The following is a 16,924-nucleotide window of genomic DNA, read 5'->3' as shown; positions in this document are numbered from 1 at the left end:
TGGTGGCGCAACTGGTAGAGCTGCTGCCTCTCAGTGAGCAGGTCCCTGGTTCAAATCCTGGTCTGGGGGTCTTTCTGGGTGGAATTTGCATGTTCTCTCCGTGCATGCATGGGTTTCCTCCAGGTACTCTGGTTTCCTCCCACAGACCAAAAACATGCATTTTAGGCTGATTGGTAACTCTAAATTGTCCCTAGGTTTGAGAGAGAGTGAATGGTTGTTTGTCTCTTTTGTCTCTATGTGTCCCTGTGATGGACTTGCGACTCGTCCAGGGTGTACCTCGCCCCTCGCACAGTGATTGCCGGACATGGGCACCGGCGACCCCCGTAACCCAAAATGGAAGAAGCAGGTAAAAATAATGGATGCAGTAGTTGCAGCAGGCAGTGTTTCTTACTGTATTTTTTGGACTATAGGGTGCATTGGATTATAAGGTGCAATATCAATGAACAGGTCTGTTTTCATACATAAAACACACAGGATTATAAGGCGCATTAAGCAAAACAAAACAGTCAGATGAGTCAAACTTTATTCAACTCATTCACAACAACTCTCAACATTGTTCAGTTGCGTCTAGGGGTTGAACAACTACATACTTTTTAAAGTTGACATTAACATGATAATAGTCCAGTCGACGTCAACTAGTTGATGATGTCATAGGAACTCAAGACACTTAAAAAAAAGGTAATTTATCATTTATAAAAGAAAGAACAACAAAACATCAGAGCGTATATTTATGCTCCTACCTTTCATCATACTGAAAATAGGTAACAGGAAAACCAAAACTATTACGGTGCAAAAGTTATTTTTATTTAATTTAATCCACTAAATAAAATAAACTACCGCAGCAGTTGTGGATTCTCCACCGGTGGTGATGGTGCACGGTGCACACCGGGGGTGATGCGCGTTGGATTCTCAGGTGATGTGCACCCCTGTTTTTATTTTATTTAGTAGATTAAATAAAATAAAAATGAAAAATATCCACCCACGGTGGTGCATAATGCACACCAGCGGTGTGTATAGCAACTAAGACAAACATGGTGGGGTGCGTGGTGGTGGATTAGCTGGTGGAGCACACCCCTGTTATTTCATTTAATTTAGTGAATTCAATTTAAATTCAATTCAATTCAAAAATACTTTATTAATCCCAAAGGGAAATTAATTGTTGATCTAGCTCATCCTAGTTTCATTAGAGTTGTTCTAGATGCTGATGGCTGTGGGCAGGAAGGATCTCTTGTAGATGTCCGTCCCACAGTGGATCTGAAGAAACGCTGCAGATACCAATCCGTCCACCCAGACCCAGCAGATCTCTCATCCTCTTGGGCAGCAGGACATCCTGAATGCTGGGCAGAGCTCCTCCCCCAGCAATGGTCACTCCTCCCAGCAGCCTGCTTAGCCCCTCATCGCCGCGGACAAAACTGCAGGTGCCGGTGGACGATCTTGGTCCTCCCACTGTCACGAGCCACGTTTCTTGCCACCTCCAAGATCTCGGCGGTCAGGCACTCGAGCACCGCCTCTACGTAGATGGAAATGCATCCACGGTGCCTCCTTTTCAACTTATTTGGGATTTGGGGCTTTATTTGAGGTACTATTTGAGTTTTTGAGATGTTAATCAGCAGCTCCCATTTCTAGAAAACCACCTTGTTGTTATGGTTACTCATCATAACAAGCATCCAAAAGTAAAAAAAGGTTTCAGTAAAAAGCCTTTCGGATGCACAGCAACCAAAACCAGCGAAGTAATCATCTGAAAAAAGCCATTTACCTCCAGAAAAATAGTAATTAAACTTTTCAAACGCAAAATCTCAGAATGAATTTAATAAAATGAAACTAAAAACAACATAATCTTCAGTGAAATACTTCCACACTGTTGAGGAATTTCTATTTGTTTGGGAAGACTTTGCCTGCTCCTCGCCTTCGATCTGCTTGGAAGAATCAGTTTTGTAGCCAGGGGCCCAGCTGATCACGTGACACACCCACTGGCTGTGACTAGTTGATGTGAAACTTAAAAACTCACGAGATGTCCTATAATTGACATGCCGACTGGTCGATTAGTCTATTCAACCACATAAAATCTGTTTGAGGTCAGTAAGCATAACCAGAATTAATAGATAAGGTGCACTATGGATTTTTGTGAAAAGTAAATAATTTTAAGTGCATCTTATAGTCCGAAAAATACGGTAAGTTTGAATGAATGATTTAACCAGATACTGTCACGTGTAAGAGTGGTTACATTCTTGCTGTGAAGCTTGACCCAAACCTCTACCGGTAATTCAGCAATTTTTTATTTTTTGTAGCTGATCTAATTGGCTGCCTTTGTAAAATATAAAATCCTTCTTAAATTTTTGGTTTATCCATTCCAAAACATAGTACAACATATCTAGTCATTTCCAAATCTTATTTAAAATGAAATAATACTAAATGCTTTGTGTATAAAAACAAAACAAAACACATACTTGGGTCAAAAAGCTCAATCTGTCTTGTCTGACCTGATTTTATTTCCCAGAAGGCATTTGGTCTGTCCATGCAGCGTTGTTGATTGGGAGCAGGAGCTTCTTCATGCTTGCACCCTGGCAGTCTAAGAAAATGTAAAACTGGTTTCATTATGGCTAAAAGCACTGGCATTACAGCAAGTTTCTTAATTATTTTTCTCATTTCAAAGCATCAGAAAGCTTGTAGCTGAAAAGAAACAATTACAAATTCGTCTCAAAGTTTCTGATTTGTCTTTTCTTCTAAAAGAATTTAAAAAAGACAAATCAGCACCATGTTTGTCTTTTGCTTCTGGTCTTCATCACAGTACCAAGAGCCTAAATTAATTCAGCAAACAGCAGCGTTCGTGCTGATAACCCTCATTAAGGTGTGTGATTTTAGCTGCTCTCGTCTGACAAATCTTATGAAAGATACATAAGAACCAGTTTGACTGAAGCTAAAATGCATGTGGAAGTCTTAATCTAAAACTGAGCACATGTGGCAGTGTATTTGCTCACATGTTCCTTTTTAAATAAATCTAAACCCAAGACAATTAAAAATATGGCCATAAATGACACATTGGGTTTCCCAACAAACTCATGTCCAGTCTCATCTCAAATACAACAAACATTCACTATTGAAATGTGTCAGTGACGGAGACATCAGGTCATTAAAACTTGTTGTCTTTAACGAATTTCTAAACTTTTACTGAGCAAAGAAAGTGACCTGGATGAAATGCACACATGGCAGCGATAGAAGGATGAAGCTGATAGAGACAGATGATGACTAAGCTTGTTCAGAACTTAATCCTAAGGTTGTTAACCCATCCAGTGAGAGCTGTAATTAGACAGAAAGACATCACAGGCTGGCCAACAGTTGACCAAGATTATCACATTAGGCTGCTGAAGTCAGTGCCAAGAGTTGGCTCCATAATGGAGACCTTTAAATACTGTATGATTTTCAATTTGTTTAGTTGGTAAGGCTGTAGGTTACTTCCAACACAAACCTTTTTATTGCTTGAATTATACTGTTTAGTGTTAATAAGCCAGTTCTTTGTAACCTCTCCCAGAAAATAAAATGTATCAGAAATATTTGCTGGTGTTTCATCTTTGTAGCAGTTGTTTTAATAACTAAACAGTTTGATTTATTTCTCTTTGCATTTAAACATTGGTTCTGCATGAAGACTTCAGGTAGTTACAGGAAAATCTAAAAAAAGCTAATAGCTAATCAGCACTAGCCAATGAAAAACAGGCTTAAACTCAGTAAATGTTATGGAAGTGCAGCTAAAATGGGTTGTCTTTGTTGTGTGAGGATTATTCAACAGTTTGAGCATGACATCTTGCAACATTACATCCATCCATCCATTTTCTTTACCCGCTTATTCCATTTTGGGTCACGGGGGTCGCTGGTGCCCATGTCCAGCAATCACTGTGCGAGGGGCGGGGTACACCCTGGACGGGTCGCAAGTCCATCACAGGGCCACATAGAAACAAACGAGACAAACAACCATTCACTCTCTCACTCACACCTAGGGACAATTTAGAGTTACCAATCAACCTAACATGCATGTTTTTGGACTGTGGGAGGAAACCGGAGTACCCGGAGAAAACCCACGCATGCACGGAGAGAACATGCAAACTCCACCCAGAAAGGCCCCTGGACTGGGGTTTGAACCAAGGACCTGCTCGCTGAGAGGCAGCAGCTCTACCAGTTGCGCCACCGTGCTGCCCTCAACATTACATGATTGTGCATATTTTCCAATTTTCATCAAACTGCTACAAACTGTCATTTATCACACAATGACAGTCTAAGACAGGAAAATTCACATTACTTAAAGGAACACTGATCCTTTTTGTCTTCAACATTATAGGACAGTGAAACAAAAAGTATGGCAATGACTTCCCACAAGTACATGATTTGTTCATTATAATGAAATAATCCAGTTGTCAGAGATCTGATGGCAGAGGATCCTACACACAGACTCAGAAAGTTTTTTTTTAAATATTTATTGAGTAAATAAACAGCTTCTGGTGTCTCAGGTCTAGGAACTGTACCTAAAATGATACAGAGGGGAAAGGTTAGTGTTTGACAGAATAACGAGTAGTTATCTGAATACAGACGGTCTGATGAAACACTAACCTTTCTTGTTGTAACGGGGCGCTCCAGCGGAGACACAGAGCTGCAGAGACCAGGGGAAATCCAGAGGCGTAGTCGAGGCTGAGCAGGGTTCATACACGGGATCAGAAGAGGAGACAGTAGCGATAGGGAGAGGCAAAGGCGAAATCCAAAAACAGGCGTAGGTCGTCAACAAGGTCAGAAGGCTGAGGCACAAAAGGGACAGGCAAAAAGCGTGGTCGAGGGAAACAGGCGTGGATCAAGATTACAGAGCTGTGAACAAGGAGAGTACGCTGGATAACTGTGTCTGGAAGCAAGCAGTTGATCTGGCAGTGTAGTGGAGAAAGCAGGAAGTATATATACACCCAGAAACAGGTGGAAACATCAGCAGCAATCAGAGAGAGAGGTGTGGCATGTAAAGAGGCTGGTAGAAGCAGTAGAGGAAAAACCCAGGAGAGCAGAGAAGAAATAGACAAACAGTGAACAGAGTGATAAGAAAAGGAAAAAAAAACAGTGTAAACTGTGACACCAGTTTAAATGTGTCCTTTCACAGAAAGAGATAATCCTGTTCATAAAATTAAGACTAATGAGTTTTAGCATTGGTTTAGATAACCTCTTCCTCTGACAAACCCTTACATACAATCTCATACCTCTCTTTCCATACACATCTACTTTATACTGTATGTGGAACATTGAGACTCATAAGTCATGTTCTTTACATGATTTTTAAATTAAATGTGATACATGAATCTATAAAAATCTGACCTTTAGAGTGAATTTGTTTTCCAGCTTGTTTTTTAGGAATGGTTGATACTAATGGAATTCTGTGTTTTTATTGGACACGTGTCTGATGTGAGTTTCCATTGTGCTAATGCTGTGCGTGTCTATAGCTTCTCCAATCATTCTCATGCAGTCCTTAAATGTACGGTCTAGATAGCCTGCTGTGTTTATTTCATTTTTTATGATAATGGCAATACTACAGAATTGGTTAGCCTAGAGATGGAGTCAGGATGCCATGAGATATTTGACAACTCTCACAGAATTGTATGTTATGACTGGTATGGTGCCTTACATCTCCTCTACGGCTATGTTCACTTCATGCAAATGTAGCTCAAATTCTTCTCTTTTTTTTTACCTCTATGCAACCTATATTGAATGTTTTAATTAAAGTTTAAATCTTACAAACCAGATTTTTTTCAAGTCCAACCTAGGTGTTTTTCGTATGTGGGTATAAATTGGATACATGTGTTATGTTTTTCAAAATGACTGCGATCTGAACGATCATGTCTAATGGGTTTTTGAAACCATTAGTGAAAAGGCCAGACTTCAGGGGTATCTGAGGCAGGCTTGAAACACAAGAGTCAGGGTGGCTTCTGGGTAATACCAGATGGCTAGGCCTCAGACTGACGAAGCCTCTTGGATGAGGGGCGAAACGTTTCTTTTTAACAAAAAAAAACGAAGTCCAGATGACATGATTCAACCTTTTTTGATGTCTAATGTAGTATTTTAAATTAAAGACTACCAAGAATGAACAGTGTTTTTTAAAATTGTGTTTGTGCTGTTTTTCTTTTTGTCCACTGAAAGAAAATAATAACTGCCACTGAGAGTTGTCAGGTGTGTGGCATCAGCTGTCTTTTGTATTAGAAGCAGTTTTTTCTCTTCCTTTATCGATTTCTATTGATCGAAGCCCTCTGCTTGCAGCTGAGACCTGCTGGTTCTTTGCTTGACATGTTCATTGCTGTACTGCAGATATGTTGGGTAAAGCCACAATACATGGTTTAATTAAGACTTTCACTTGTATTTAAAACAACAATTACTATATTATTATTAAAGATAACCACATTTTGGCACAGATTAACTATTTTATTGTCCACTGTTGAAAGGCAGTCATGTTATGCTTAATGTTTTAGCACTACTTTATGTGTGTGTCTGTGATCATGTCATCTTTGGTATCAAAACATCTTTTGAGCCACTGGACCAATTTTAATAAAACTTGCAATATGTAATGTATGTTGATTTATGTTCTGATGCATGTTCAGTAATCCAGGTAGATCTAACCAGGTTGAGTCAGGTCCTCTGGATGGATTCTTCTTGTTGAAACGTTTCGTCTTTTATCCAAAATACTTCTTCAGTCTGAGGAGCTGCAACAAACTCAGTCTTATAAACAACTCCTTCTCATAGTGCTTCAACCAGTCTGCTGCTGGCATTCTGTTTATTTCTTAACATAACTATGATGATAATGCTTTGTCAACCAAATGGAATGTTCTATTATATGAACAATATATATAGTTTGTTACTTTGCCTTGAAAGTTATGACACCTCATTTTTACGTCCTTAACCATTTTCATTGCACTCTTTACAGGTCCGTGGGCTCGTTGTATGGGAAGCGAGTGTGGTCCAGGAGGAAGCCAGAGTAGAGCAGTATGGTGCGCTCATTCTGAGGGCTGGACTACTCTACATACGAACTGTGACCAGGCAGAACGGCCAGACAACCAGCAGAGTTGTTTCAGAGTATGTGACTGGCATAAAGACCTGTATGAATGGCAGCTGGGTGCCTGGAACCAGTGTGTCCCAGTGCTGATGCGCAGCACTGGGGTACAGCGCCCAACTGTGTGCTCACGAGGTGAGGAGGGCATCCAGACCCGGGAGGTGGGCTGCGTTCAGAAAGCTAATGGTGAACCCGCTGAAAATGCTATCTGTGAATATTTTGAGCCTAAACCTCGCCTCGAACAGGCCTGTCTAATTCCATGTCCTCAGGACTGTGTGCTGTCTGAGTTCAGCCCATGGACTTCATGTTCTAAAACCTGTGGGATAGGTTTACAAAACCGGATCCGCTTTGTTCTTGCACCACCACTGTTCGGTGGAGCAATGTGTCCAAACCTGACAGAGTTTCAGACATGCCAGCCAGGGCTCTGTGAGACAAAGGAAAATCTTTACAGTCTCAGAGTGGGACCTTGGGGTCCCTGCTCTGTTCCACTGCCAAGGCAAACGAGACAAGCTGAAAAAACACGCAGAGAGGGGAACAAGAGATCAAGGGAACCTTCTAAAGAGGGAAACAAACAGAGTAGGGAGGGTGAAACACCATCCAGGGAAGACAAACAGATCAGAGAGAGCAACAAACAGTCAGTAGAGAGAAACAAACAGATTAGAGATGAAACGCAGTACCAAGAAAATGACAAAAATGCAAAAGAAGGTGCCAAAGTGTCCAGAAACAGTGACAAACCATCAAGACTCAACAGAAAATTGGCCAGAGCAAACAGGAAACCAGACAGGCCTTCCAGACAGGCTGATCAGCACAGACAACAGAAAAAGACTAAAAACAAGAGAAAAAAAGAAAAAAACAGAGACAAAGTCAAAAAGAAATTAAAAGTGAAGGGAAAGGTGAAGGATCCTGAGACCAGAGAGCGAATGAAGAAGAACAAAAATCGTCAGAAACGTCCGGGAGGGAAATTCTGGGATTTACAAGTTGGTTACCAGACCAGAGAAGTGACCTGTGTCCATAAGAGTGGGGATATTGAAGCTCTCAGGTAAGAACAATTAAAATACATTTATTTCTATTACTTCCAAGTTTTTACTGTTCATCTACAATGATGTCTAATGTGGCAGTCACATTCCACTAGTTCTTGTCATAATGTTTCCACTTGTTGAAGTGAACTCACTAGTACGTTTAGAAACCGGAAAGGTGAGACAATGTTTAAAAAAGTTTTAGGCATGTGTAAAAATCTCATAAGAAACGTTTGAAAAATGCCACCACTCCAATATGGGAACATGGCCAAGAGACTTGACTGCATCGGTGTCATTGAATGTCTGGGATCACATGAACAGGCAGACGGGTTGAAGCCAGCTTACATTCATGGAAAATCTGTGGTTAGATTCAAAATATGTTTGGAGCAATTCACCTGCTGTGCTCGATCCAAAAAGTTTACAGTGACAATTTTTTTTGGTTTCAAATTCATTATCTGCTCATTTATTTTGCTCGTAAGTATTTTATAGAATATTAGAGTTTACATTTGTACAATACAAAACTAAATCCTCCGAGGCCATAGTCCTACATCTCTACTGGAACGTGGAATGTTGCCTTTTTCTCGGGGGTGAGTCTTTGCTTCAAATGACCAAGTTCAAGTATCTGAGAGTCTTGTACTGTATATGAGTGACTGCAGGATGGTGTGAGATATTAATCAACCAACTGAGACCTCCTTTACAGTGGTGAGGGTTAACATGGTGAAGAAGGATTTGAGCCAAGTAAAGCTCTTGTTTTGCTGGTTTGTCAATGTTCAAACCTTCACCTGTGATCATGAGGTATTGAAAGAATGAAATCCCAGATACAAGCAGTAGAAATGGACTTCCTCTGTAGGTTGGCTGGGCTCAGTATTAAGTCGCTTTCATTTAACGTTTTGGTGATTTACCTGGATGATTGAGTCTACTTACTCTTTACTTTTACTAAACTTTAACCCGGTGTTGTTTTGAATTAAAACTAATTTTGAAATGTGGGGAGAAGATCAAACTAACATTGTGGGGTAAGATTAATATTATTAAAATGATTGCCGCCCCTTGCTTTAACTAGGTTAGGTTTGGTTAGGTTAGGTTTGGTTTAGCTGGCTATTGGGACGTGGAATGTCACCTCACTGGTGGGGAAGGAGCCTGAGCTGGTGTGTGAGGTGGAGAGGTTCCGGCTAGAAATAGTCAGACTCACCTCTACGCATGGCTCTGGTTCTGGAACCAGTTTCCTTGAAAGGGGTTGGACACTCTTCCACTCTGGAGTTGCTCCTGGTGAGAGGTGCCGCACAGGAGTGGGCATACTTATTGCCCCCCATCTTGGTGCCTGTGTGTTGGGGTTCACCCTGGTGAATGAGAGGGTGGCCTCCCTCCACCTACGTGTGGGGGGATGGGTTCTAACTGTCGTTTGTGCTTATGCACCAAACGGCAGATTACCAGATTATCCACCCTTTTTGGAGTCCTTGGAGGGGGTACTGGAAAGTGCACCTCCTGGCGACTCCCTTGTTCTGCTGGGGGACTTCAATGCTCACATGGGCAATGACAGTGAGACCTGGAGGGGTGTGGTTGGGAGGAACGGCCCCCCTGATCTGAACCCGAGTGGTGTTCTGTTGTTGGACTTCTGTGCTCGTCATGGATTGTCCATAACAAACACCATGTTCAAGCATAAGGGTGTCCATATGTGCTCTTGGCACCAGGACACCCTAGGCTGCAGTTCAATGATCGACTTTGTCATCGTCTCATCTGATCTGCAGCCACATGTCTTGGACACTCAGGTGAAGAGAGGGGCGGAGCTGTCCACTGATCACTACCTGGTGGTGAGTTGGCTCCGATGGTGGGGGATGATGCCGGTCAGACCTGGTAGGCCCAAACGTATTGTGAGGGTTTGCTGGGAACTTTTGGCAGAGACTCCTGTGAGACGGAGCTTTAACTCCCACCTCCGGGAGAACTTTGAACATGTTCCGGGGGCGGTAGGGGACATTTAGTCCGAGTGGGCCATGTTCCGTGCCTCTATTGTCGAGGCGGCTTACCGGAGCTGTGGCCACAAGATTGTCAGTGCTCTGTCGAAGAGAGAGCTGAGTCAAAAGGTGAAGCTCTCAATTTACTGATCGATCTCCGTTCTTACTCTCATCTATGGTCATGAGCTTTGGGTTGTGACCGAAAGAACTAGATCTCGGATACAAGCGGCCGAAATGAGTTTTCTCCGCAGGGTGTCTGGGCTCTCCCTTAGAGATAGGGTGAGAAGCTCGATCATCCGGGAGGGACTCAGAGTAGAGCCGCTGCTTCTCCACGTCGAGAGGAGCCAGTTTAGGTGGCTCAGGCATCTGGTTAGGATGCCTCCTAGATGCCTCCCTGGTGAGGTGTTCCGGACACGTCCCACCGGGAGGAGACACAAAGGAAGACCCAGGACACGCTGGAGGGACTATGTTTCTCAGCTGGCCTGGGAACGCCTAGGGATTCCCCCAGAGGAGCTGGCCCAAGTGGCTGGGGAGAGGGAAGTCTGGGCCTCCCTACTTAAGCTGCTACCCCCGCGACCCGACCCCGGATAAGCGGAAGAAACTAGATGTATGGATGGATGTATGGATGTATGGATGTATGGATGGATGTATGTATGGATGGATGGAGGTTTGGTTTATTTGTCATATGCAAAATCAACACAAGGTCAAAATGCAATGAAATGCTTAGGACAAGAACCATCTTGACTCACCCAAAAAACAAACAATAAATACCAAAGCATGCAGCAAAAATACTAAAAACATACTAAAAGTATTACTAAAATACTAAAAACATACAAAAAACCCCCTACAAAAATATTAAAAAACATGGCATCAAAGTTGAAAAAGAATACATCTACAGAGTGATTTGGTTAGCAGTTATGTTCTTTCAACATCATGATTCTGTTTTGCTAGTGGTTATGAAGTTGTCCATTACAATTCCATTACATATCTTTAAAAGGTATGAAAATATGATTGAAAATTTCTCACGGGGAGGTTAAAGAGCAAGAATAAAACTAGATAAATTGAATGCCCCAAGAGAAAAATAAGATCTAGGACTTTGAAACTTCAAATTTAAAAACTTTAATCCTTGTCGTATGAAATGGCTAAATTAGCAAAATATTGGGAGAAACGTGGGTATGGGAAAGAATAGTTAAGCATTGAAACTGATATTTGTTCACCGTTAGACCTGAAACATACAGTCTCAAAAGACTGACACAACAAATCTGATTCTTATTCACTTTTGTGAAGCTTGGTACAAGCTATGTACAAGGTACATTCATTCAACCTTTATTTATACAGGTTAATCCAATTGAGCGTCAGAGACTCCTTTACAAGAGAGACCTGAATAGTGATGACAATGGTAGACAACAAAGACAACAGTAGACAATCATAAAAGAAAGCATAGGAATTGAGAAGAACAATTGAAAGAAAATGGTATTAAAAAAACGAAATGGAAACAACTAGATTATAAGGCGGTGTAGAAAACTAAAAACAGGAACACGTCTGCATTGGATTTTGCCAGGAACTTAGTAGACATTTGAAGCCACTTAGAGAGTTCAACTTCGAGAGCTTCAGATCTTTACTTTACTTTAAGATAAAAGGTTAACACTTTCACATCAGATACAGTAATATGCATGTTTCTGAAATAACCCTGCTAACCCCACCCACCCAGCACACACACTTTTTGCCCCACTCCCCTCAGGAAGGAGGTTAAGGAGCATTAAGTGTAGAACCACTAGACTGAGGAACAGCTTCTACCCTGAGGCTGTTAGACTCATGAATCTCTAACTAGAATAATCACTGTGAAAAACCATATCATGTTGCTGCTGATCTGTTTCATGTTGCTGCTGATCTGTTTCAATGTTGATGTGTTCATGCGTGCACATCTGCTCACAGACTCATGTTCGTGTTTGTGCTGATGTTCAATGTTTTATGTTATGAGTGCTTAGTGTATATTTAGTTGATGTTTTTCTTAGTTCATATCTTAGATGTTATTACTGTTTTTCTTATACATTTTATTGTTGGATGTAACTGGGACCCTGTGTACATAATTTCGCTCCACCACATGTACCACATGAGGTGCGAATGACAATAAAGAAACTCTGACTCTGACTCTGACTCTGACTCTGACTAACATGCATTGGTAAAGCATCTGTATTTTGGGGATAGTGGCATTCACATTGCACACACCAGTGGCAATCTGTTGGACACTGTTTTGTGTAATGTTCTCTGGTTTCACCTTCGGGGTAAAGTCTTGGAGGTTTTGAGTGCCTGGTTTGACTCAGAAGTCCCTCAGACTCTAGAACTGTTTACTGGGAGGCAGATCTCAATGATGGACAATTTAGGTCCTACGAGGATTTAACTCGTGGATTTGAATTGAAAGGTAGAGGATATTTTTGTAAATATCTACAGTTTTTTTTTTCTTTTTTTTCATTCAACCTTTATTTATGCAGGCTAATCTCATTGAACCATGAGGACTCATTTACAAGAGAGACCTGTTCCAGACCAAACATATAAAGTACAGACAACAAACAGATGAACAGATGAGACATGTAGATGACATGATGACATTATGTGACCTCCACATTTAAAAATACTGCAGAAAATGAGATTATAGATTATATTAGCATGCCACATGATTGTCACATGACTTTCTTAGTTTCATATCATATTAAATTATAGTTTGAGTGGTGAATCTTCAAACATCAAACATTTGAGGAAGAGGGATTTGAGAATAGTGTACACAAATGAAAAATGACTGGATGTCCTATCGGAGAGTGGTAAATATGTGAAGCAGGCCAGAAATAAATTCATATAGTATAAGGTGTTACATAGATATCATCATCATCCAACCAGACTGCACAGAATAAATCTAATGACTGACAATTTGTGTTGGAAATTTAAAAAAGAGGTGGGGACATATTTGCACTGTTTTGGGGAATGTTTTCTGGTTTCACCTTTCTGAGATAAAGTCTTTGAGGTTTTAAGTGCCTGGTTTGACTCAGAAATCCCTCAGACTCCAGAATGGTGTTTACTGGGAGACAGATCTCAAATGCTAGATATTTCCAAAGGAGTAAAAAAAATTCTGGTCAGTCTTGTGACAGCATCCATGATCATCTTAAGACTTTGGAAACCCACAAAGTGTCCCGAGTAAAATGGCTGAATTAAATCAATGGTGGACAGCCTCTTATGAGGTCATGCTCAGTAATTGGACAGGGAGAGGAGACACTTAGTTGGGACAGCTTTTGGGGCTCACAAAAAAGTGTAGCCTCTATGTGACCTAAAATATTGCTTTGTTTTTTTGTTGGATTTTTTTTAAATTACTGAATCATCCCATCTAATTACAGATATTTGTTTTGGAACTTTGTCACTCTAACATGTAATGTGCTGTTACCCTGGGAACTGGGGGCAGGTGCACCAGTCTTTATGTTTCTGATTTCAGTTTATGTTTTTTAAGTTTTCTTCAAAATTTTTTTATGTTCTGAAAATGAGTGGCACGGTGGCTCAGTTGGTAGTGCTGCCACCTCCCACCGAGAACTAGGGGTCTTTCTGGGTGGCATTATCATGTTCTTTCCGTGCATGTGTGGGTTTTCTCCGGGTACTCTGGATATGGACACCAGTGACCCCTGTGACCTGAAAAGCAAGATGCAGGTAAAGATAATGGATGGATGAATGTTCTGAAAATCAATAAAAGTTTAATTAGAAAAAAAAAGATTATCTGCATTTACCTTTTGTCTCTTTTCTTCTTATTTGTTCTAAAACCCTCTCGATGTTGTGATGGTAGTTTATTATATAATTATATCTCCAAAATTCATTTCTAAAATAGATTACACAAAACAAACACGATTTTAGTTATCTGAATACAATAAGCCTGCCTATATTTGAAACCATACTGTGGTATGTAAATGTATTTAAGTAACTGATCAAATATGAACAATAAATTGTATTAAATTACAAAAAATCCACATGAAGGCATCAGGTCTGGGCACACATCAGAGTTCAGGAGGACAGCCCTGGTTGGGTCCAGATTTGAGGTAATAATCCCCAAAACCTTCTATAAAAACACAAAGGCTACAAAACATCAAGTAAAACACAGATCCTGATATGAAACTATAAAAACTGCTATTAAAAAAATAAAATTGTTCTTTTGTCCAACATTCACCGACAACTCCCACCCAATCTGATAACCAACACCCAAGGCCTGAAACCTGGAGAAACATTAAAAATCATTAATTGACTGCATTTTATCACATTTTGGTAAAATTGTTTCACATAAATGAACATTAGGTAAAAATAAATATAAATTTAGAAAAATGTATGTTTTGTTCTAAAGGTTCAATTACAGTACAAGTACGCGTATGCTCCGGTGATAGCCATCAACACTTTAGAAGGTTTGTAGCCTGTCAAAAACTAATCTGGTTAGATTACAGCCAGTGTTGTAGACACTAAAACAATTCATGGGTCTGTTCTCAGGAATAATTGTAGACAATAACTAAGCTAACCATGTACGGTGGAGGAAACAGGAACACTGCACTGTTCTCACAAAGCACTGTAATACTTCCTCCTCTGCTTGTATTGCTCTGTCAGCAGTCTTTGCCAATAGTCTGTGTCAGATTGTTTAGTGTTGGAATGAAGCAGCCAGAATCCAATTAATACAAAACAATACACAACAATAAAATGTGTCTCATTTCCCTTCTGAGGAAATTTGATTTGGACTGGCTGCCCCAATAGTTGCCTCTATATTCTTAGTAATGAACTGTTAAAGCTTCTTTACACAATACAAATATCATCTACCAAGATGCCCTACACAAGTCTAAAAACATGTGTGTGTGTAAAGATTAAAAAGGACAGTATAGTATGGCTACATTAAAGCCCTGCTCACATCACGTTCTTAAGTTTAGGTTTAACAGCTAGTTTTTTTTATCAGTCTTTTTATTAAGGTTTTAGTTTTTGAAAACACACAAAAAAGCGAAAAGATAGGAAAAAAAAAAGAACATAGAATAAAATACAACTAGTATTATTTATTTATTTATTTCATTTTTGCTTTGTGTTTTGTTTATGGTGAGAAAATAAATCTTTCAAACATGATGATTAAAAATCATGTTTCTGGTGCGTACATGTGGAGCCAAAATATGGAGGCTTTCCAAAACAAAGATGTAGTAAAAATGTGCGCATGCTCACTAAAATTTTGTGTCCCATAAATCCAACTAAATGGAGCTGATTTACGATTATTTTTTTTTTGTTTTGCTTTATCAGAGCCGGCCACCGCTAAATTTTACGTGTGCCCTGAAGGTTAAAAACAGGTCAAAGTTAGTGGTCGTGTTAAAGAAAAGGACTGCTATTGTAATGAGAGAATTTTTAAACAAGTTGTGTTTTTTATGTTATTAAAAACCTTCCGATCATGAGTTCACTTTTCTAACCTCCACAGGTAAAAATATAACCTGAATTTGTATTTATTTATTCAGTTTTAAGAGTATTAAAGTGGAGTAGACAGGGCCTCAGTCTTTGTAAGTTTTTTTTTTTATAAAGGTTGAATGAAGTGAGAGCAGATTACTTTTTAAAACAAGTTGTTTGTTTGGGCACTCTTTCTGTCCATAGGTGAGGGATTATACTCGGCATAAAATATATTTAATGTGTCTGACAGTTCTTTCGTTGTGCCTGTTTGAGTACAGACTGCTCATATATGCCACGTCTCTGTTGAAATGTTCAAATCCACTCACACCATACTTTGTTGTTTAACCTAACAACAATATTAAACAAAATGTTGAATCCAAATTACATTTTTAAATTGTGTTCTACAGTATTACTGTATGTAATGAACAGCAATCTCAGTACTACTTTCCGGGCTGAAGAAGACTCGGTCCTTACTTGGGGATAAAGATCCAGCAAGGCTAACTGTTGCTTGAAGCAATCTTGCAGTAAAAGGCAGGATTTATCTGTCGGAGTATTATCAGCATTTTAAGAGCAATGTTCTGCAGATACTTGCTCACCGATTCTTTCATTTACAACACAACTTCAAGCTGGATTTAGAGTCAAAGAGAAGGTCTTGTGTCTTGCTGACGTGGGTGCATGACAGAAATTGAGTTCATTGCCTCTCTCACTATCTGCTGAAAACCCAGTCTTGTGCATGGCCCTAGTCAGACCTAAGAGTAGTTTTCTACAGCAGTGAGCGTTGTGTGGTTAGAGCTTTTGGGGCGTGTTTGTTAAAGTGGCACAGATCTCTGAGAGCAGAGTTTGCTGCTCTGAACCTAAACAAGGCCACTGAGCTCCATCCATGACTTCCTGAGGAAACCAAGCCTCTTGTGATAGATTTGCTTGTAATGGCTGTAAGGAATGCAAGGCATGTATTTGTAATGTGTTCTTCCAGCCACAGACTCCACAGATGGCTGAAAGCTTTAAAGAGGCTTAGTTTAGTGTTGAATGTATTATGTTAGAAATAGCACAGGATCAAATGTATCTACAGTGACTCGTATTACTCTGAGATTACTAGTTTCATGTTTGGAATAAAATGCCCTGTAATGTTACGAGTCCGTTTGTTAAATAATCTTTGTAAATGTATTTTACAAAGTACTTAGATGATTTTCATATATACGTATTTGTGTTATCAGTAAAAATGATTACCTGCTGGTATTTTTTTTTTTTTTTTTTTGGTGGACCAGGACCTGATTATAACACTAAACAACTTTCATCTCCTGACCATTCAACATGAATGGAGATCATGGTCACTAAGAATGTGAAGCAGGACTGACCACACTGCCAACATGCCTTCAATGCGACTGTGATCATAGAAGAAGCCTAGCACAGCTGCGGTACTTGAAGCAGCTTAGTACAGATGTGAAACTTGAAGCAGGCTAGTA

General features: G+C 40.1%; 1 protein-coding gene across 1 annotated transcript in view; it reads left to right on the top strand.

The window, feature by feature from the left end:
- LOC119426090 (thrombospondin type-1 domain-containing protein 7A) overlaps positions 1–16,924 on the top strand; it is a 124,860-nt gene that overhangs the window by 36,409 nt on the left and 71,527 nt on the right. Inside the window, exon 2 of the mRNA XM_037693650.1 lies at positions 6,938–8,102. Coding sequence (XP_037549578.1) covers positions 6,938–8,102 — 1,165 coding nt within the window. The remainder of the gene's footprint in view (positions 1–6,937; positions 8,103–16,924) is intronic.

Source organism: Nematolebias whitei, chromosome 19, assembly GCF_014905685.2.
Source record: "Nematolebias whitei isolate Nwh7 chromosome 19, NemWhi1, whole genome shotgun sequence".
Taxonomy (NCBI): domain Eukaryota; kingdom Metazoa; phylum Chordata; class Actinopteri; order Cyprinodontiformes; family Rivulidae; genus Nematolebias; species Nematolebias whitei.
Note: the sequence above shows the minus strand (reverse complement) of the source record. Positions and strands in the feature narration are given on the sequence as shown.